Source organism: Xyrauchen texanus, chromosome 2 (assembly GCF_025860055.1).
Source record: "Xyrauchen texanus isolate HMW12.3.18 chromosome 2, RBS_HiC_50CHRs, whole genome shotgun sequence".
NCBI lineage: Eukaryota > Metazoa > Chordata > Actinopteri > Cypriniformes > Catostomidae > Xyrauchen > Xyrauchen texanus.
The window spans coordinates 30699521-30722025 of NC_068277.1; the positions used below are offsets into that span (position 1 = coordinate 30699521).

General features: G+C 38.7%; 1 protein-coding gene across 1 annotated transcript in view; it reads left to right on the plus strand.

Moving 5' to 3' along the window:
• lgr4 (leucine-rich repeat containing G protein-coupled receptor 4) overlaps nucleotides 1-1373 on the plus strand; it is a 184843-nt gene extending 183470 nt beyond the window's left edge. Inside the window, exon 19 of the mRNA XM_052146356.1 lies at nucleotides 1125-1373. Coding sequence (XP_052002316.1) covers nucleotides 1125-1180 — 56 coding nt within the window. The 3' untranslated portion in view covers nucleotides 1181-1373. The remainder of the gene's footprint in view (nucleotides 1-1124) is intronic.
• Nucleotides 1374-22505: the final 21132 nt, after the last annotated feature.

Below are 22505 nucleotides of genomic sequence, written 5' to 3' on the forward strand. Positions count from 1 at the left end.
GCTTCATGTGACCCAGAATGAGTGGAGAACAGTGAACAATGATAGAAGAAACGTAAAGGGGGTTAACTGCGTAACAGGCAGGGAGTAACCCACACACATTATTAAGATAGATACAAGAGGCTGATCAACGAAAGTGGGAAAACAATGGTGTGATTATGATTAACCAAACAGTTTTTAGAAATACGTTATTCTAAGAATAAGAAAGAGGGGCAACTAGACTATAAAAGATTAAGTCCAATTTCCTCAGTTCAGTTACTCTCAAGGCCAACTCAGTGTGTTGTGTTGTATTGGACCTAACTCATCTACAATATACCTATATTCTGCATTTACTACTGAATCCTCCAGAGTCTTTGATACTACTTTGGCTGATTCTTCTAACCCACAACAAGAGATAGATAGAGTGCGAGAGAGAGAGAGAGAGAGAGAGAGAGAGAGAGAGAGAGATGCAGCATGTGCGATCACCTGTTGATGATGCTGTAGTCTGTTAGTCAGCTTTCTGAAGATAATGTCATTTTGGTGAATTTCATCCTATTTTCTCGGTGGAAAAATAGCCCTTCAAGTGGGGGTATTCCTCCCTATTTCATGGTAGCGGAGTAAACAATGGGTGGAGTCCACCTATTTGTAGATTTGTGTGTACATCTTGATGCTAGATTTGTTTCAATATCAACAAATGCGTGTGGGATCCACAAAAATGCACAGGAAGTGATCCACAAATAAATGTGTAGAAATCACAAATGAATACTGGACAGAGTTTTGTTATATTTTTAGCACTTAGTGTTATGGCAGACCAGTACAACGTTACTCACAAGAAATAATGATATTAACCCTGTAAAACAATGCATGTTTAACTTATTTATTCTGGAATTATATGGCTGTGAGATACAGGAGGACAATAATAATAATAATAATAATAATAATAAAAGAGTTGCGAGGACACTGGTGAATTGGTGCTCTCTGCTCCACATCACAAAAAGATGGAAACAGTTGTGAGACTTTTGTGCTACTGGTGGTAAGACATCACAAAGCTCCATGGCCCAATCTTATTTGTGTAACATGTTCTTTTCTATACAGTATTGGACGTGTTTTTAACATGTACTGTTATTTTTTTCCAATCATTTGTGCAGAATGCTCTTACCCTGACAAGGAGTATCCATCCAAGACAACTGATACAACATCATGATGTGCCAATGAGAATGTTCATGTACAACAAAATCAAGCAAACAGCAAGCACTCCAGTTGTAATGTTCAAATCCAGTGTTTGTATGTGTAAATACATGTACTCAAATGTATTGTCTTTTGTAGTTACTGTACATGCCTGTAATTTGTAACCCAAAAAAATCATACCTTTTGGCCAACAAAATGCTTTGATAGAACACAATAAAAGATTTGTCAACTAAATGACAAAACATAATTTGTCAAATGAGATGTCATTATTTATACTCATATTCAGGGACGGCCCGACCCAATAAACATCCTAAACTTTTGTTTAGGGCCCCGTGATTGGTTCGGGATCCCACCCACCACCCCCATTTATTAAATTTTTTGCCCATCAATTACTCTAATCAACAAAACACACAACCGTATCAATGAAACGCAGTATGTTTCATTTCGTATATATTTTTTTAATTAACTAGAATTTTCTAGAAACCTGTAGGGCCCCCAAAATCCTAGGTCCGGCCTGCTCATATTTATGTTGTTCCAAACCCAAACAACGGACTTTCTTCTGTGGGAGGAACTCAAAAGGAGATGTCAGGAATAATGAGAGGGACTGACAGCCTCACTTTCATTTCACCCTCATTAGCAGCATCTACATTTTACAATGTATTCTCATATTCCACATAAGTAATTAAATAGTACAGATTTTAAAAAAAACAAAAAAACATGAGTGAGTAAATAACAGAATTTTCATGTTTAAGTAAGTCAACCCAAAGACAATGGTTGGTCAGAGTAATGTGGCTGTTATCTGGCTGGCTTGAGTAGATGATGGGTGGAGTCCACCTAGTTGTGGATTTGTGTGCACATTTTGATGCTAGATTTGTTTCATAATCGATAAATCAGGTAGTGGACAGGAAGTGATCCACAAATAAATGCTGGATAGAGTTGTTCTTACGAAAACAGGACGAGAGGGATTCAAACGTAGAAACAGGTTTAATTGCAGAATTCAAAACACAGAGGGCAAATCCAGAGAAGCGAGGTTAAAACACAGTCCGAATTCAGAGCCAAAAAGATCAGTCCAATAAACAAACAGACGGAGGAGGGCAGGGGAAAAAACAAACACGAGAACGAACGCTAGTAATTCAATAGGTTTTCAAAGGAGTTAGCGATGTATAGGATAACAACCTGCAATAAACAAAAAAGTCAGAAGTGAACAGGCAGGGTATAAATAGAGTCCAAACAGCGCAGGTGAAACTAGTATTCAGGTGATTGAGCACGGGTGTGGGAACCGGAAGAAGTGGCGTGGATTGTGGAACTGGAGTCCATGACGGTTGTGTTTGTGAGTTAAAAATATATTTTTGTAAAGATTTTTTTTTTAATTTGCAAATCTCATTTTTTAAAATCTCATAATTTTTATTTGAATTAATTTCATTTTGTGAAACACCTTATATTTATTTGTGGATCTGATTCAATTTATTTGTAAACCAACTTCCATTTTTATTTTAATATAAAAATATATATAACCCCATATAGAAGGCTCCTTTTTATTTGATTTTCTCCCAAAACTCTTTATACCCAGATAGCAAAAAATATCCGCATGGCTTCTTTTTTCCGCCGACCCTAAGCTGTCGGCTACAGGTGCGTCCCACTGGCGGGGATGAAACGTTTGCCGCCGAATTCGTCACTCCCATTTCTTGCGAGATGCCGCCGGCGAACAGCCGGTGGGCCGACTGCTTCATTTTCTCTGGCGGTTGCCTCCGTCTAATGGACCGCGGGCGGTTGGCGGCAAGCCGCTTTGAAATACAAGGAGTTCTACTCCCAAAATCGACCAGCCATGTTGGCTATTATAATTTTTTGCTCCAAAGCCATTAGGGTTTATAACAGATTCTTGATATCAACAAAAACTACCACAGTACTTTCCCAAACACCTTGTCACTATACACTCCAAAATCTTCCTGATCCATTGCGTGTGGTGTTTCAAGGGTTGATTTTGAGGCGATATGAATTCTTTATATTTTTTAAAATGTTGCAAATTTATATAGCTAATGAAAATCCATGAAATTAACACATTTATTTTGAGATTAAATTCTTATAATTTTCAGATTTGCTCAAGGTGATTAATTCAAAAGATTTGTAATAACTGTCCAATAAGTGAAATCAGAGTATTTGGGGTAAAAACACCTCCTGTTGCAGGGGAAAAAGGCCTTTATAAAACACATTGGTGTGAATAGATTTGTTCTGAAAAATGTTAAATGTGGGCTCACATTGACTGATCCAGTCACAAGAGTCATTTCAAGAGAGATCAGACTGACTGATTAAATATTAAGCATTTTTTTTCATTATGTAGCATAGTGACGAAACAGATTGCCCGATTCAGTCAAATGCAATTGTTTTGGATAGTGACTGTCCGTTCCAGTAAGGAGGGTGCTCGATTTTAGCAAACCAAGCCAAAATAACCACACCCAGAGAAGTAGTTTGATTAATTTTATTTTATTTTTATTTTTTTACATCAGTCAGGGCTTTGTGATTGTTTATTGAGCTAAATCTAGACCAAGTTAGTAACATTTGATTTGTTTAAAGCCACTGGTATATCAATCTTTCAAAAGAAGATTACTAGGATTGAAATCCACTCAAGAGGCAGCTAATGGCAAATTTCCTCTGCCCTATGGCCTTGTCTATGGTATCTCTGACAACACGCTTTGCTCATATCAGTAGACATTATTTGATAAAGGGAGCAAAGGGCATGAATGTGCTGAGGGATTAGCATTCGCTAACATTAAAAGGTAATTCATAGTGGCACATCAGAAAGCTTGATTGTTTGTACAGACAGCACACACCTAATCACACTGAGTTGTCTGTTTCCATCTCCCCCTGTCTTCCCTCTCTCATCGGCTGAAGGTGATCACCGCCTCTTTGGGGGACAGCTTCAGCTTAGCCACAGCCTGCCTATGCAAGCTTATCTCATGCCATTTTTAAGCTCTTGTGTTGATGAGGAACTTTTATTCAAGAGTGAAAGGTGGAGTGTTTTCCTTACCTAGCTAGGCATCTGTAACCATATTATATTCTATTATATTCTATTATATTCTATTATAATATAATAGACTGATTAATATATTATATACAGTTAGTTCCAGTCCTAGAATCGAATTGGACAAGAGGCATTCCAAGAATCCATATAAACAGTACAACAGCACTTTCAACATTTCCAAATATTAGTGGGGATTTTGATTCCATTTTAATCTTATTCACTTATTCGTTCAATGACCATTTCTCTAGAGTTCATTTTTACTCCAGTAGGAGGCGACAAATTTGTGTTTCTTATTTTATGAGTAAGCCATTCAATCATTCACTAAACTGATTTGTTAAAAACACAGACATTCATCACCAAAACATGGTGAGAATGATTTATTCTTCTAAAAGATTTCTTCAAAAACACTGATTTGTTCACAAATCAAATACTGCTAGTTCAGAGTACTGAAATCAGCAGAGAGCAGAGTTGTTCTTGATGCTTTGGCTTCTTTTAGAGGTATTTTCGGTGGTGGAGAAGAAATTCACAAACTAACTAATAATTTTTTTGTCTGAAACATAGTTATTTTATTAAATTATATTATATTATATAAAAGCAGCATCAATCACGTTGCACTTGGCCTGTGTCCCTGCGTCCGAATTACATCCGTGCTGATTAACTGAAGAATGACATAGAAGTCTCAGAGAATCCATTTCAGCTTCTCACTTTGCCATTCACACATAATGTATCAGCTGTGTTGTTCTACAGGGCTCCTGTAATTTACTCTGACACTCTGGAGTTTCTCACACAATACTTGTTTTGGGGTAGGTTGGTCTCGGGGGCCCCCTTTTCTGTTCATTCCAGTTGTATATCTCAACAAATGTTTCCCCCAACCACTGATTTAAATTTGTGCTGCATCCGTTGCAACAAGATGTAAAACACATTCTAACACCATCTGACTGAAATATTTATGGCTCTAAACTCTTGTTCAAGGCACACAACCTTACTTTCATCATCTGGCTTACCCTTTAGTATTCATCCCCTGTAATAGATAGAAAATGCTTTTAACACTGGCCTAAATGCCGCAGTGTGTATCTTAATTGAACATGTTTAAGCCATTGTTGTTGTTTTTTTATGTTCTATTGAATTTGTAGTGTGTTTTCAAAAGATATATCTTCCTAGGTTGTTGAGCCACTGTTCCTGCTGGAAAGAAACTGAGGCTGTAAAATAAATTAGATGTTGGATACGGAGGAGGGAAGAAAGGAACCCCCACAATTATCGTTGTACTTGAGAACTTCAATGTTTTTCTCTGACAGTTTGTCTGATTCAAAATGTCTTCTTATTAGTTGTCAAGGGTGTAATAAAAAGCTTATTTAACTTAAATTTGTCTCATTATGTAAGTAGATTATGTAACTACATTTACATTAATCTTCGAACACTGTGTCTGCATGGATGAATTCATCCAAAATGGGAAGCCCAGTTTGCCACAGTAATAGATCTGTACAGGAATGAAATGACTTGTTGGAAAGCTAGAACAAGCATTTGAAATGATCTTCCTGGTCACTGGTTCAACTCCGGTTAGTCTTGCTATAGGAATAGGCAGAGTTGTGTAAGCATGGAAGACCTTTGCCTTCACAGAATCACTTCAGGCAATAGCTTTTTTTTCTAAGTTTTGCTGCTACTAAGTCTAAGTACCTGAAGAGATATTTAACTGGCTACAAACCAAGTACTAGATTGATTATCCACAGACAACTGCTCATGGAAAGGACAAATCAATTAGTCACAAAAAAAATTCACTGCAAACATCATTTAATGATGCAACTGAGATGGGAGCGGCAAACTCAAAGTCAAGTTTCACTGCAGAGGAGATGCTCAGCCAAATATACAGAGTAGCCAGTCCCCAATTCCCAGTCACCTGATCAACAGGACACTTTCACCGTTCCCTAACTTTTTTGAAAACTGTATGACTTTCTACAGAGATACATGGTTTTTCAGATTATGAGTTGTGCTAGGTGTGTGTGTGTGTGTGTGTGTGTGTGTGTGTGTGTGTGTGTGTTTGTTTCTTTTTATATGATTTAATGTATTTGAATAAAGGCTAGTTGTCTCTCTCTCTGCAGTATGTCATTGCAGGGGGATGTGAAGAGATGGCCAGCGGTGCAGAACATGTCTGCTTCCATTTGTCATAACGAAGCACTGTCAGAACAAGGTGTGAGTGTGTATTTATCACTTTGTGAGGACCAAATGTACCCATAAGGATAGTAAAACCCACATTTTTTGACATTGTGGGGACATTTTGTCGGTCCCCATGAGGAAAACAGCTTATAAATCATTCTAAATTATGTTTTTTGAAAATTTAAAAATGCAGAATTTCTGTGAGGTTTAGGGGTAGGGTTAGGGGATAGAATGTAAAGTTTGTATGGTATAAAAAACATTATGTCTATGGAAAGTCCCCATAAAATAACAAAACCCAACGTGTGTGTGTGTATGTGTGTGTGTGTGTGTGTGTGTGTGTGTGTGTGTGCGTTGAAACACTTGTTTATCGGCATGTGTTTGTCACACTGGAACGACCTCTGTGTCCATTCTCAGCATTCTGGAAGGTACAACAGTGCACTCAAACACTCACACGCACATAATTATGTTGACATCATGTGAGTGCTTAACGTATCCATGTTCATGTGACGTGCATGTCTAGGCAGAGAAATATGACTTTTTGTTCAGCCACAATGATACATGGTTGTGCATGGCTAACTTCACAAACATATGTCACATTCTGAATCTCATTGGCTCAGACACCACCCTACTTGACGTGGCCACACATATAAACACACAGGTTCCCGCAGAAACCACAGTGAGAGAGGGCTGTCAGGGTCAGCTGACCCCCGGCTAGATCCTCCTTTCCACATGAGTGTGTCCAGTCTTGAGTCCTCACCCCCTCCCCTCTCCTTCCCTCTCCTTTTGGGCCACAGGCTGCAACATGTCTCTGAATACTCCAAAGACACACTAAATCAAATCCTCATCGCAAGCTGTCTTTTTTATTAGAGTTATATAAGTGTTGTGTATGACAGATAGAAACAGAGCTAGGGAGATGCTACTGTTTTTTTTTAGTTACATGTGGGGTGTTGCCTGGAAGACAACAGAGGTCACATTTTCAATTTCATTGTCAGGACAAAATGTCACCTGCCAGTCTTCACTGTGTGGTTTTAGGATTCTCTTGTTATTGTCTAACATAATGGTTCTCAATTGGTGGGTCACGACCAAAGAATGGGTCACAGGCCTCTCAGGATAGGGTTGCAGACGGAAGACAAAAACTGTGCAAAATAAAAATAATGAAAAAGTAAATAATTAAACATTATTAAACAAAACATTAAGCCACATAAACACATAAAGAAATGATTTACACAGGCTATAATATTTGCTTCTGTTGTTGGTTTTAACCCTTAAATGTATGGGAATTTCACCAACCAATCTTACATATGCAGGTCTTTATAGACCCGGCACATACATCTATCACAAATTTAATCTACAAAATGCACAGTGTATTTTCTAAATATATTCTTAAATAAATTAATTAATGGGAATTAGAAAATAATAGAATTACAAATATTTGTATATATTTTGAAGTTTTAGTTTTCATATATCAAAGAGAAAATGCAACAGATAGGACAAATCTAGATCAGTACTGAATTAAGTAAAAAAACAATTTTATGAGACACAATTGGCTGTCAAAAACCTACTGACCTATATACAATACATAAGATACACATAAGCTACATAAGCATATAAGTTACACATAAGTATTTATTTGGCACTTGTTCAGTCTAAATGGATGTAGAACTTCCAGTCATATATCATTTCAGTCGTACACCCAAATGACAATAGTCATATCATTCTCTTTATGTGTTGTACTTTCTATAGTTTACTTCCATGTTTTTCTTTCATCAAATAACAATGTCAAATGTAAATCAAGCCAATCTCTGAAACAACAGCGCCACCTTGAGTAAGTAATAGCATGCAAAATATGTATGTGTAAACATATGGAATGATGATAATTTCCTAGTGTTGATGATTCATTGTTGCACAGAAAATCAACATCATATAGTATTTATTTGTGTGAATATATTACTCATTCATATTGTAATAAATAAAGAAATAGATATCATGTAATAGTCAAATGATAAAGATATTAAATAATCATAAAAAATATATTTATAGAAGTGCAAAGAAAAAAAAAAATTTTCATACCTATTGAACCTATACACTTTTAAAACTTAAAACATTTTTTTTATTTTAAATGGACAATTTATGTCATGTTAATGACAGGAAATGTCCTACTGCCTGTGATGTTAACACTGGCAGTACTCTGCTTTACTGGACCTAACTGGTAATGTATGTAATATAGTTCGAGTTCTGAGTCAAAACCAGTTGAGATCCACTGGTCTATATGGTTCAGATATTGAAACACCCTCGATTTCTACAGATCTTTTCCTCACAAAAATGCCTAGTTAAAACTTATAGCTATACTGTTGCAGTAATGTCAATTTTAAATTATGACACTCAAATTTTGTCCACTGCAGGGGATCTCAGAGCCTAAAGGCTTTGAGGTGCTGTCAAACATATCTGATGCAATTTGGAGGCCAGATGTACAGGAACCACAATCAGATGCTCAGTAGCACACAGACACCAATAAACGCACACCACCTTTTGAGAGTTGTTTTTGTGAGAAAGCAAAATTTTAGGAAAGCATCAGTCTAGTTTACCATAGTGTTTTCTATTAACACAAAAGCTCCGCCACACACAGATAGAGTTAACGGATATACAGTACATATCCTTTGATGTGCAGTCATTCCTCCAACCCAACAGGACTGTGCATTTTAAAAGTCTTAAAAAACTGCCATATCTCTATTACGGTATCTTAGGTTACAGATGGAGGGTGATTTAGCGACTTGCAGGGGTTTGCATCATAGCAGTGTCTCAGTCAGACATCCGTGAAGCCCCTCAACAGTGCAGAAAATAACTGCTGTTCATTTGAGAGTGTGATGTGGTAATATGTCAGATTGAAGATAAGTGTATTTTTTACTAAGGAATTTATGATGGAGCACACTTAATCAGGCTGATGGCATGCAGTCCAGTTAAACCCTCAAGCCTTTATTTAGGTGGAAAACAGAAGGGACATTTTTTGTAGTTGAGTTGACAACAGGCTTTTAATGGCGTAAAAGGCTCTTATCTCCCTTTGTGTAATTTTTTTTTTAGATTTGTATAGTAAATTGTAGTGACCAAATATGTGTGAAATTATGCAGATGAATGAATGAATGAACGTTACATTTATATAGCGCTTTTCTGACACTACACTCAAAGCGCTTTACACAGTGAACAGGGGACTCTCCTCAACCACCACCAGTGTGCAGCATCCACCTGGATGATGTGATGGCAGCCATAGTGCGCCAGTATGCTCACCACACACAAGCTATTGTTGGAGAGGAGAGAGTAGTTATAGAGCCAATTAGTGTATAGGGATTATTAGGAGGCCATGATTGAGATGGGTTACACCCCTCCCCTTTACGAGAAGTGCTCTAGGATTTTTAATGACCACAGAGAGTCCGGAACTCGGTTTAACGTCTCATCCGAAGGACGGTGCCTTTTTACAGTATAGTTTCAGATGTCCAATTTAAGTGAATATGGAGAAAATTAAATATTATGTGCCTAGTGCATGTTTGAAAACCGAACTGAACTAAGAGCACATCGGTCATTCAGGGTACCCGTGAGATTGAATTTGTGTGTATCAAGCACAGAACCACTCTGAAACCCCTGAAAACACATGTGCACACTGACCCTGTTTACATGTATTTAAGAAAGCACTACATGCTACAGACAAAACAGCTCTGCACATAAGCACAGCACAGCCAGCAGCGTGTTCATACTTTTAATATATCTAATTAAAATGTAGCCCTCACGGGTTGATAAATCGCATTGGGTCATATATTTCAATGAATCGTTCAGCCCTAATAATTGAGTGCCATTTTAAAGGTTCTTTGGTCATATCCTAAGGATAGCACTGAGTTAATAATATTAAGAAGAGGTTCTGAGATTATAGGGAAAACCTCTTTTAAGAGCTTAGTTGGTATTGGATCTAACATACATGTTGTGGCTTTTGATGTTTTGATAAGTTTTGTTATACATTTTCAAAATGTTTACGTCTTGTCATGACCTATGACAGCGAAGGATTGAAGTTGCACGTGAGGAAAATTATGAGACACTGTTTTCTGAGGACAGTGACAGATGATTGCATAATTCCAATTTTATTTCTGATTATTTAAATTTTATCAGTAAAGAAATTCATGAAGTCATTACTATTGTGCTGTGACGGAATATCTGGTTCAGTTGATGCTTTATTCCTAACCAATTTAGCCACAATACTGAATGAACACCTAGGATTGTTGTGGTTATTTTTTATGAGTTTGCTAAAATATTCTGACCTGGCAGCTTTTAGTGCCGGTCTGTAGCTACAGACACTATCCTTCCTTGCACCGTAAAATACCTCTAATTTTGTATTCTTCCACTTGCACTCCATTTTCCGAGCTGACCTCTTGAGAGCATGAGTATGATCATTCAATCATGGTTCAATCATTTATTTCATCAAGTTATTCTAGACTTTGTGGCATACTGAGTGTATGAGATAGATCTTGAAGATTATAAGTGAAGCAATCTTTAGTGGATGAAAGAAATGTTCTACATGAATTAAAGCATGGTGTAGATTGAGTAACATTAGCTGATCACAGCATACAAGATACGAGGTAATGATCTGAGATTTCATCTCTCTGCGGGAGAATTTCTATAGTGTCACCATCAACTCCATATGCCAGAATTAAATCTAGCATATGATTATGGCAATGAGTTGGTCTTGTCACATTTTGTCTGACTCCAAGCGAGTTGAGAATATCGATAAATGCTGTCATTATCATAATATGTGAATGTTAAATTCACCAACAATTAAAGCTCTATCTACAGTAACTACTAAATCTGATAGAAAATGTGCAAATTCACCAAGGAAATCAGAATAAGGCCTGGGTGATCTATATACTGTAGTAAGGGGAAAAGATGACCGACATTTTTAATTATATTTGACAGTGTTATGTTAATTGAAGTTCCTAAACGTAATTTCAACTAATATATTCATCCAGTTTAAGCCAGGTTTCAGTCAAATAGAGAGCCTCCAAACTATGATCTGTAATCATTTTATTTACAATTAGTGCTTGAAAGAGATCTAATGTTTAGTAGCCATATCTTTATATGATGTTTATCTTCAATTTTTGTTGTTTTTTTTTTGTCAGGTTTGACCTTAATCAAATTTTTTCTAAATGATTTAGTGAGGGGTTTGTGTTTGGTAGTTCGGGAAACAGACACAGTCTCTATATGATATTTAGGTGATATAGTCTCTAATTGTTGTAGTTGTGAACTGTGTGATGTCTCAATGCAGCTAGCAGACGTTTGGATTAGCCAGTTTGTCTGCTTCTTGACTTGAGCTCCAGTTAGTCAAATACTATCACTATTAAAACTATGAGCCAAATTACTAGAGAGGAGAGTGGCACCTTCCCTGGAGGGATGGGGTCCGTCTCTCTTTAGTAGGTCAGGTCTACCCCAAAAACACTTCCAATTGTCTAGAAATCCTATACTATTCTCCGGACACCACTCAGATATCCAGCCATTCAGTGACACTAATCTACTATAAACTACGTCACCACGAGGAGCAGGGAGTGTGTGTCAGAGCATATTACAGTGTCTGACATCGTTTTTGCAAGTTCACCCACCCCTTTAACATTATCTCTATTGATCTCCAACTGGCAAAGCCGGACATTGTTAGTGCTGAAATGAATACAAATTTTAGAAAATTCATGTTTAGTATAAACCTGCACTTGTAAATTTGATCTGATGTCAGATGCTCTGGAAGCCGAAATGCATTTAATGATGGTGGCAGGAGTCTCTATTTCCACGTTCCTTACAATAGAATCACATATGACCAAGGCTGTTTCAAAATTATTCTCAGTGGGTGCATCACTGAGTGGGGATTACTGAGTGTTATTGTTGTTCTTGATAAGCGGTGCTTCGAGATCGATGCAATAATCAGCAGTTACAGAAATACTCAAACCAGCCTGTCTGGCTGTTAACTGAAGCTCCTGACGCGTATCTGACTGATTTTATATATTGCACCGCTGCCACACGATTGGCTGATTAAAAAATCTCATGAATATGTAGGTGTATAGGTGTTCCCAATAAACTGCTCAGTGAGTGTATTTGTGTGTTTGTGCATGGGTTTTGAGTGTAAGTTTGTGGGTGAGTGTTTTGCTGCTATGACAGTGGTGGTGTCCTGTCAAAGAGGAGCATGCCTGATGAAAACAGTGGACTAGCAAACGCGTGACCAGCTCTACCCTTCTCCCTGCACTGTTGCATCATCTACCTCCAGGACATCTCACAGCAAACAGAGTCTCTCGGACTGAAATGGCTATGTGATTGTTCCACCCAGCTCAACTAACAGGATCACAAATCGCTCTCATTATCATTACTTTCTAAATGCTGCCGAATGCTGATATTCATATCTAAATACTCATAGAGGCAATTGGAGAAATGTTTAATTGTTTTTCAACATCGCATTTGTCATTTGTTCACTGATGCTATGATTGTTTTATAGTTGATAGACAGTCAGACAGTGAGATGTGGAGGGAGGGAGGTACGTACGTGAATATGTGCATCAGTGGTGTACTTTTCTCTGGCCCTTGTTTAAACCAATAGTACATGCATCATGGTGCTTTAGCACTAACACAGGGCTTTTTATGTCCTTGATTGCTTGTTGGTTGATTGCCAAACCCTCTCTTTTTACTTTCAAAGCATTTCAAGCATTACTCACACTTAGATACAACTAACATTACCCAAACTTTATCCAAGGCCAAAGAATCACACCTAAAAAAAATCAATAGATTTTTTGATGTTTTGAGATAAAGTTGGAATACAAACATTGTGATGTCATTTTGTCATGTTGTTTTTAAATCAAATCATTTATCATAATTTGTTTCAGGATTCCTAAAGAAGTGGCAACGTTTTGCCATAGCATCTTTGATAACTAATCTTTGAAGACCAATATAGTATGTGGAGCAAAATTTTAGTGACTAAAATATTTTTTTGATTGAAAGGGAGGAATTAAGACATAATTTTCCTTCTTTTCTCTTATATTCTGGCAGATTGTGGTTGTCACTGTTCCAATGAGGATGAGGGCAGACTGGTTTGTGACCAGCTCTGTCAGACCCCATTATGTCAGACACGCTTATTGTCCCCCATATATACCAGTGACATCATCTACATGCACAATACTGAAAATGAGTAAGATGTGCACTGCTCTTTGAGTTAATCATTTGTATGCAGAGATTTGTGCTACTTTCTCTCACCTTCTCTTTCACCTTTCTCTTATTCTCTCTTCTCCATCCTTCAAACTATCGAATTCCCTTGGTGACTCAGCTCTTTACAAATTGTTTGCTCTGTTTAGGCTGGGGTGTGTCTGTCAATCACTAAAGGGTGAATGAAGGAAAAACAGAAACATTTGGGGGCATTTGGTAGGGTGTGGAAAAGTTCTGCTGCCATTTTAGTCTCTTCAGCACTGCAACTGGTTGGACTAGTTAAAGAATGAACAAAATGTACACTACAATATAGTGTCCTAAAGAACAAAGTTCAGTAAAAAAATAAAAATGTAAATCCTATTTAAAGAAACCTTTCATGAATCTTTCATTCATACAGACAAATGAACATTGTGAGAATGCTGAATTTCTTGTCACACAACGTTCTGCATACAGTCAGATCAAGCATGTTTTTCCAAGGGGGTTTAGGAGTACTGACACCTCAATCATCACAGACCAACCCATCATCATGCCATTGTCCATTGTCAAGAATTGTTTATTGTTACGCTATTGCAACGTTACAAAACTGAACGAAATTGTAATTCTCTTTCTCTCTCAAACCGTCATCGGCCACCTTTATCCCTCAAGCGCCCCATCAGGCCGATAGGGGACTGGGCGTGCGTTGTTCCAGCCCAGCCCCGCCCTCCTCTGCTCTACAGTGTCTTTAACTACTATGTACCAGCATAACATTGTGTAACTACATATTGTTCTGCAAAATTTTCACAAAATTCACATTTGCTTGCTGATGTTGAGGTAGGGTTAAGATTAGGTTTAGGGTTTAGAATAAGGGTCGGGATAGGGGTAGGGTTTGGTTTAGGCTTCAGGTTAAGGTTGATAATTTAACTACAGATGTAATTAAAAGCAGGCTCTTTAAATGTAAGTACAATGCAACAACACATATGCACATAATAAGTTCATTGTATCAAATGGTTAATTACATAGTTGTTAAAGACACCTTACATATAGTGGGTCCAATTGAACATAAATGTAAACTAAAAAATAAATAAATCAGAAAGCACCCTATTTTATATAACTGTTTCAAAATATATAGTAACAAATAGTAGCAATTAACTAAATTTGTTTAGCTTAAAAAAAAGAATTAGAATGAGGTTCTAATATCTTCTTTAGAGTTTCAAGGAAGAAGGAAATTCACACGAGTTTGGAATAATGTGATGGTGAAAAAATTATGACAGAATTTAAACTATGCCTTTAATTTTATTTGGTGTCATTAAAGTTACATGTTTTCCTGATCACAACCCAGCTAAAACATGTACCAGTGCACAGTCACAGAGGTGCGCTCATGCCATGATAGATCAGTGATATGAGGGTAGCAACTTCTGCTGAATACAGATCTGGAGTTTAGCCCTTTATCCTCTCCAAAAGAACTCTAGCTCTGAAGGGATTTGCACTGAGCCATATATATATATATATTTTTCAGTCCAATAAGGGAAACTATATCTATTATTGGCATCACATGACAGACTACCACAGAGTCTCAAAGAGCCAAAACTCACACAATACCTCCAGGCCGACAGCCAGGTGACATAAGGGCCCACTTTTAGAGAACAAGCTGCTGTTTTCAAAAACAGCTCCTGGATTCAGTTAACACGTGAGAGTCTGATGCTATTATTCCACGTCTTTCAAAGACACCCACAATGGGCCTCTCTCATGCCTTGTGAAGCTTTTTAGCGAGGTGGCCCAGTCCGAGAGCCAGACTTCAGAGATGAATTAAGTTTGATAGAAAAAGAGAGAGTCAATTTTGATGAGCTTAGCTGTGTCTGTGAAACCACATCAAGATTTAACCTGAGATTCAATCAAAACCATTTCAGCTCTAAACCACTTGCAGAATGTATCGCTGGAATTAATGCTTATAATTTACTTAATTATTTAAAATCAGTCCAAGTCAGAAGATTACTTTCTTCAATCAAGTGAAAGTGAGCCTCAGGATAAGGCTAGATGTCTAGAAAAGCTCTGAATGTTTTTCTTCCTTTTGACCTTAAGCAAAAACAGAAAAGGATAGGCTAATATTACAGTCTGCTGTCATTGCAAATTACTGAACACAAAATTAGATCAACAAATTTTTCATGCCAAGAATAAAATTGTAATATATCGTATGATTGGGCACATACCAAAAGGGACAACTTTTAAATCATCCACTCATCAAAAATAATATAAAATCGATACAATAAAGGCATCAAATTTTATTTAGCCTCCTGTCCAACACTTTATTTTAAGAAAGGAAACATCTGTAAACACATTTGCCTACTCATTCCCTATTTATTTATGCAATACAGATGATTGATTTATGTCAGAGACCTGTAACACTTTCCACACCTGATATTTTCTTTCTTCTGTGGTACACAAGTTATTACACAAATAAAATCATGATTAGGTTTAGGCAGGGGTGGAAAGAGTACTGAAAAATCATCCTCAATTAGAAGTACTGTTGCTTCTCAAAAAATGTAGTGTGAGTAGTGTAAAAGTAGCTGTCCTAAAAACTACTCAATTAAGAGTAAATGAGTAGCTCATTTAAAAGTACTCATGAGTAGTGAGTATTGAATAATGAGTTGCAAAACCAATGTCCCATTATAATGAACACTTTATGCCAAGTTTTAAAATACATCACTTATCTATGATAAACACTACATGAATCTGATTCCAAAAAATGAAAGCAAGACATGATAACAATACACTGATCTTCATTTTAAATCGTAATGTATGAAACAATTACATTAAAATCAGTTTATGTGTAGGGTCTAAATTTCCCTTAATGTCGACAGAGCATTATTGTCATGCATAAAACATGTTCAAACTATGCAAGGAATGCCAATAAAATGCTAAATAAGCTAAATCAATTGGTAAGTCATGTCCTGCACAATAGAGGAGGTAGAGCAGGCATGGGAAAAGTTGTTTGGTATAGGAATAATTCACCCAAAAATGAAAATTCTCTCATCATTTACTCACCCTCATGCCATCCTTGATGTGTATGACTTACTTTCTTCAGCAGAACACAAATTCAGATTTTTAGAAGAATATCTCAGCTCTTTTGGTCCATAAAATGAAAGTGAATCGATGCTAAAATATTGAAGCTCCACAAATCACATAAATCAGCATAGAAGTAGTCTAATCCATGTGCCTCCATTGGTTAAATCCACATCTTCAGAAGCGAAGTGATAGTTGTTGCGAGAAACAGATCAATATTTAATAGCTTTTTTACTATTAATTCTATTCCCTGATCAATCAAACAAAAGTTTCACTTTCTTCTTGTGTTTTTGGTGATTCACATTCTTCATGCATATCACCACCTACTGGGCAGAGAGAAGAATTCCTAGAAACAAAATTACTTAAATATTGATCTGTTTTTCACCCACACCTGCCATATCAATATGCTGCTTTTATGTGCTTTTTGGAGTGTCAACATATTGGCACCCCTTCACTTACATTGAATGGACCTACAGAGCTGAAATATTCTTCTAAAAATCTTAATTTGTGTTCTGAAGAAAGAAATTCATAGATAGATGGCATGAGGTTGAGTAAATTATGAGAATTTTCATTTTTGTGTGAATGATTTCTTTAAGTAGCACTTAAGTCCTCCTTTTGAGATACAATGTTCAACAATGATTTAGTTGTATCATTTATGTCAAGAAATAGCTGTGTTCACATTCTATTTTCTGAAGTTTGTTACTAGTGGAATGTTCTGCAAAAGTATAACTCTGCAAATGTTGATACTTTTCTATCAAAATAAAGGCTGAAATTATTTTATCATCTCTACTTTCCAGGTAATTTATTGTACCAATTAACACATTCTCTACATCAGGGGTCAGTATAATTAAAAAACGAACAATATTTAAATATATATATTATTATTAAAATGTCACTATTGTATTACATTAACACTTTTATCTACTCAAGTTTTTCAGCCAAAAGTAGTGAGTGGTTTTCTTGTTTCCTTTATATGATATAGTCTGCTAGACAGTGCTCAATTCGTTTACATGTACACTTCAAGTCTTTGATGCAATTACACTTTTTGTCCCACTGTTTAAGTTCACTTTGTAAACTGAGGCTGGGTTTGGAACAACATGATAACAGACTTTTATTTTTGGCTCAACTATCCCTTCAAGGAGACTGTCATTTTCCTATAGTCCTCTGTGAATGCAGACCATATTTCTTGGCATTTATGGTACACAAAGGCTGACACAAACAGCTGGTCAAAACTGGCTAAAATATTGCAGCTAGGATGTTAGCCAGGAACTTGCTAATTGCCAGGAAAAATTTACAGAGTTTCTGCACCTCAATCATTTCTAACAATCTAGCATGGTCCATGATCATTTTGCTCTCTTAACAACACACAAGTGCACAGAGGAAAGAGAGAGCACGTCTGTTCCTTATTGAAACCAGAAAAAAATCAAGTCAAAGCCAAAATAATATTACAACACCACAGAGCAGTTTTGATACAAAAAAATATTAATTTGCGTCATTGTAAGGTTATGTGTGGGATAGCCAAAAAATAACCTTAGAAAATGCCCATTTCTGCTCTAAACAAATTACACAGTGTCCTTTAGAAAATGCAGTACAATAATAGGCTTTCCATTAAGATTGACATCTTACTTAAAGCTATAAATCTTTCATTCATACTTTCAAAAGGGCATATTGAGAAAGATTAATAATGCTGAAGTTTGCAGGGCCTGGGTAGCTCAGCAAGTAAAGATGCTGACTACCAAATCTGGAGTCACAAGTTCCAATCCAGGGTGTGCTGAGTGACTCTAGTCAGGCGTCCTAAGCAACCAATTGGCCAGGTTGCTAGAGTGGGCAGAGTCATGTTGGGTTCCTCGTGGTCGCTATAATGTGGTTCTTGCTCTCGGTGGGGTGCATGGTGAGTTGTGCATGGATGCTGCGGAGAATAGTGTAAAGCCTTCATACGTGCTATGTCTCCGCAGTAATGCACGCAACAAGCCATGTGATAAGATGTGCAAATTGATGGTCTCAGACATGGAGGCAACTGAGATTTGTCCTCCACCACCCGGATTGAGGCGAATCACTATGCCACCATGAGGATTAGAGCGCACTGGGAATAGGGCATTCCAAATTGGGGAGAAAAGGAAGGAAATTCCAAAAGAAAAAAAAAGAATGCTGGAGATTGTGTATTGTTACGTTCTTATAACATTCTGCAAAAGATTTGTAAAATATACACTTTCATCACGGGGTTAAGAGTGTGAAATTTAAAATCTCATAGAGCTGCCAACAGAACTCTCCAAATGCATTCTTAAAGTTATGTCCAATCTTTCTCTGTCTCTGTGCAGTAAAGAGCTGCAACTTATAATGTTACTACACACCAAAGGACTTAACTACTGACATGTTAGTTGTATTATTGTAAGCAAAACAGCAAACATTAGTGCTTGCCAATGAAAAGAATGCCTTCTTTATTTATTTATTTTTAATTTTCTGCAATGAACAATGCCACATTAGGAAGAATTTAGTCAATTAAATTCCAGATATTATTGTTTTAAATCATAAATACAGCTGCAGCTTAGGCCATGCAAATTATACTCCCTTAGCCTCAAGTCAAAGTCATACACATTGTATCATACTCGAGTGCTGTTTAATAGTTCTGAAAAAGAGTTTGTTTGTACTTTCAGTGGTCTTTTCAGTGGTTGTGAGTGTTATTTCACCAATAAATTGTAAATACTATTTGATTATTAACATTAAAAAAAAAAATAGTTAGTGCTTCCTATTGACCCAAATTAAGTCATGGACAAGCATGCTATACTGCCAATAGAATTACTGTTCTTCTTAAAATATAAATAAATAAATTAAAAATACAGTGAAACATAGAGGGGGAAAATGGATTCACATCACTTTAGTATCTGTTTTTTTATTTGTCAACTTTGTGATGGGGTCTTAACCAACTATTAATCTTTATTTTTTGGAACCCAGTAATAAGATATTATTAAATGAAGACATTTTCATGTAAAATAATGTTTGTATAATTTTAACAACAACAATAACAACAATACTAGTAATAATAATAATTATTGTTATTGTTGTTATAAAACAGTACCATATTTATGTAATAGTTTCTTAACTTGCATGGGGCATTGCTATGCGGTCTGGTTAAACTGTGCAGGCCTTTATTTTGTCAAAACATTTAATTTGGTGGTTAAGTTGGCAATGGTATTGTAATGCAGAGAAATTATCTCATTCACTTAAAAACTGGTGTTCCCCGTCTGTCGCTCACTTCGACGTTGCGTTGAAGAAGCGACACTAGGGGTCTCTCTTGAGTGAAGAATATGCCTCTGATCTATGAAAGAAGGCCAATGGGAATTAGGCAGACAGTATTTGCATACCCCACCCCCGGACACATGGGCATAAAAGCAGTCAAATACGTCGTTCATTCAGAAATTTTCTTCGGAGCCGATGGTCGTGTATGCAGTCATCTGCGAGTTACACACCCGTTCCTGTACCTCTGACGCTGTCTGCTGTTGGATCTACGGCGCACTTCAGTGGCTTACTCCTTCTCTGCACGGCAGTGCAGTTTACCCATGGGTGCTTCGACAGCGCAGTTAAAAGAGTTATTTTCACTAAAAGAGCAAATACACAGCTGGCGTTGAACGTCCTTTTCAGGATGTGTCTTTTTAAAGACGTGTTTCCTCCTCTGTGTAGTTTCTGGAAGCGGTTGATTTCTCCCCACCTCTGATGGTCATAAAAGCTGCCTTGCGTGCCTGGGCTGCGATTACACGTAGGCAGCGTTTTATGAATGGTTTATGTTCTCAGTGTGAGAACATAGCCATGGCAGCATTGCGGTCATGACTTTCTTTTGTCATGAGAGAAAGCCACTTCAGCCACCCCCCGCGGGATTGGGGCAGGCGTCGTGGGCGATAAAGGCGATTTGGGGACAATGACGGGCTCTGTTCGCCGGGTAAATCCCTCGAACCACCCGCCTCGCTTGCTGGACCGGAAAACCCTGTGTCCCCCCCTCACGGCTACTTGATTGGTGCGCCACTCACAGCTATGCCTGTAACTCTGCCCAGCAGTCCTCAGCGATCTAGAAGCAGACGTAGGTATCCTGCCCCGCCGCAAACCTGCCACCAGGGGCCATGCCCTGTCTGCTCGCTGAGGGCGTCCTCCTGCAGCTTAAAAAAAATAAAATAAAATTTTGCTGCTCTGCCTCAATCAAGAGAGGTGCTCTCAGCCCCAGCGTCGAGCACCTCGCAGGAAGCGCACGCCCCCCGTCTCACGGACCCCTTCGAGGACCTGGAAGGCTCCCAAGCGCTCCTGAGACGGACGACCCAGCGATCGAGACGTTTGCTCCGGAGTTGGTAAACAGACCACTCCGTCCCCAGGTGGAGGGCCGAGAAGAGAACCTTCAGTTAAAAGGTATTTTTTGCATGTTTTTCACTAATAGAGCAATTTCCTCTTTCTGGGTCACCTGGCCCTCAAATGCCGTTCTCACGGCTCTCTGCCGCCATACCTCAACAGTCCCGGAACGTGGTTCAGACGAGTCCAGAGGATGCCGCTACAGGACCTCCTCCTCAGTCACAAACCCGCCCCCTGCCGGGAGTGCGGAGCAAGGTAAGTGCTTTGAGTCTTTTCTCAGCACTAGAGCCTCGGGACGCGTCCGCACCTCCCGACGCCATACTACCTGCTCTGCCCTGCTGCAAAGCCCTGCAGGGTACATCAAAAATAATCGTCCCTTTGGTGCCCCTAGCACGGAGCTTGGATGCGTGACTTTCACTTCCCAACCCGTCACGTTGGCTGGCCCGGACCATTCGTCTCGGTTACGCAATTCAGTTTGCCAGGCCCCCACCCCCTTCACAGGGTGTCCGCTTCTCCACAGTACACGTGCAACATGCCAAATCCCTGCGCAGAACTGAGCCTGTCCCTCCAACTGTGATGAAGAAGGGTTTCTACAGCCCTTACTTCATCATACCCAAGAAAGTTGGCGGCTTATGACCGATCTTGGACTTGCGAGTTTTCAACCGCGCCTTGTACAAACTCCCGTTCAAAATGCTCATGCAAAACACATCTTAACTTGCATCCGGTATTTAGACCTGAAGGACGCGTACTTTCACGTCTCAATTCTGCCTCGACACGATCCTTCCTACGGTTCACATTCGACGGCCAGGCACATCAGTACAAAGTCCTCCCCTTCGGCATGTCTCTGTCCCCTCGCGTCTTCACGAAAGTCACAGAGGCAGCTCTTGCCCTGCTCCGAGAAGCCGGCATCCGCAAACTCAATTACCTCGATGACTGGCTCATACTGGCCCACTCCCAAGAGTTACTATGCACTCACAGAGTCCAGGTGCTCAGGAACCTCAGCCCCTTGGGACTTCAGGTCAACCGAGAAAAGAGCAAACTCACCCTGAGAAGAGTATCTCTTTTCTCGGCATGGAGTTAGATTCAGACTCAATGTTAACACGTCTTTCCAAAGAGCATGCGCAGTCAGTGCTGGACTGCCTCGCCACCTTCAGGCCAGGCACAAAGGTCCCTTTAAAACTTTTCCAGAGGCTCCTGGGGCATATGGCATCCTCCACGGCAGTCGAGCCACTGGGTTTGATGCATATGAGACCTCTTAAGCACTGGCTTCAGACTCGAGTCCTGAGATGAGCATGGCCCCACGCCACAGTAACAATCACCCCCGCCTGCCGCCAAACATTCAAACCCTGGACAGACCTCTGCTTTTTACAAGCAGGAGTGCCCCTGCAGCAGGTGTCCCGACGAGTCCTGGTCACGACCGATGCCTCCAGATCGAGTTGGGGCGCCGTGTGCAACGGGCACGCAGCCGCGGGCCGTTGGAAAGGGGCCCTGCTGCGCTGGCACATCAACTGCCTAGAGTTGCTGACTGTTTTCTTTGCCCTACAGACGTTTCTCCCGTTAGTTTGAGACAAAAATGTCTTAGTCATGTC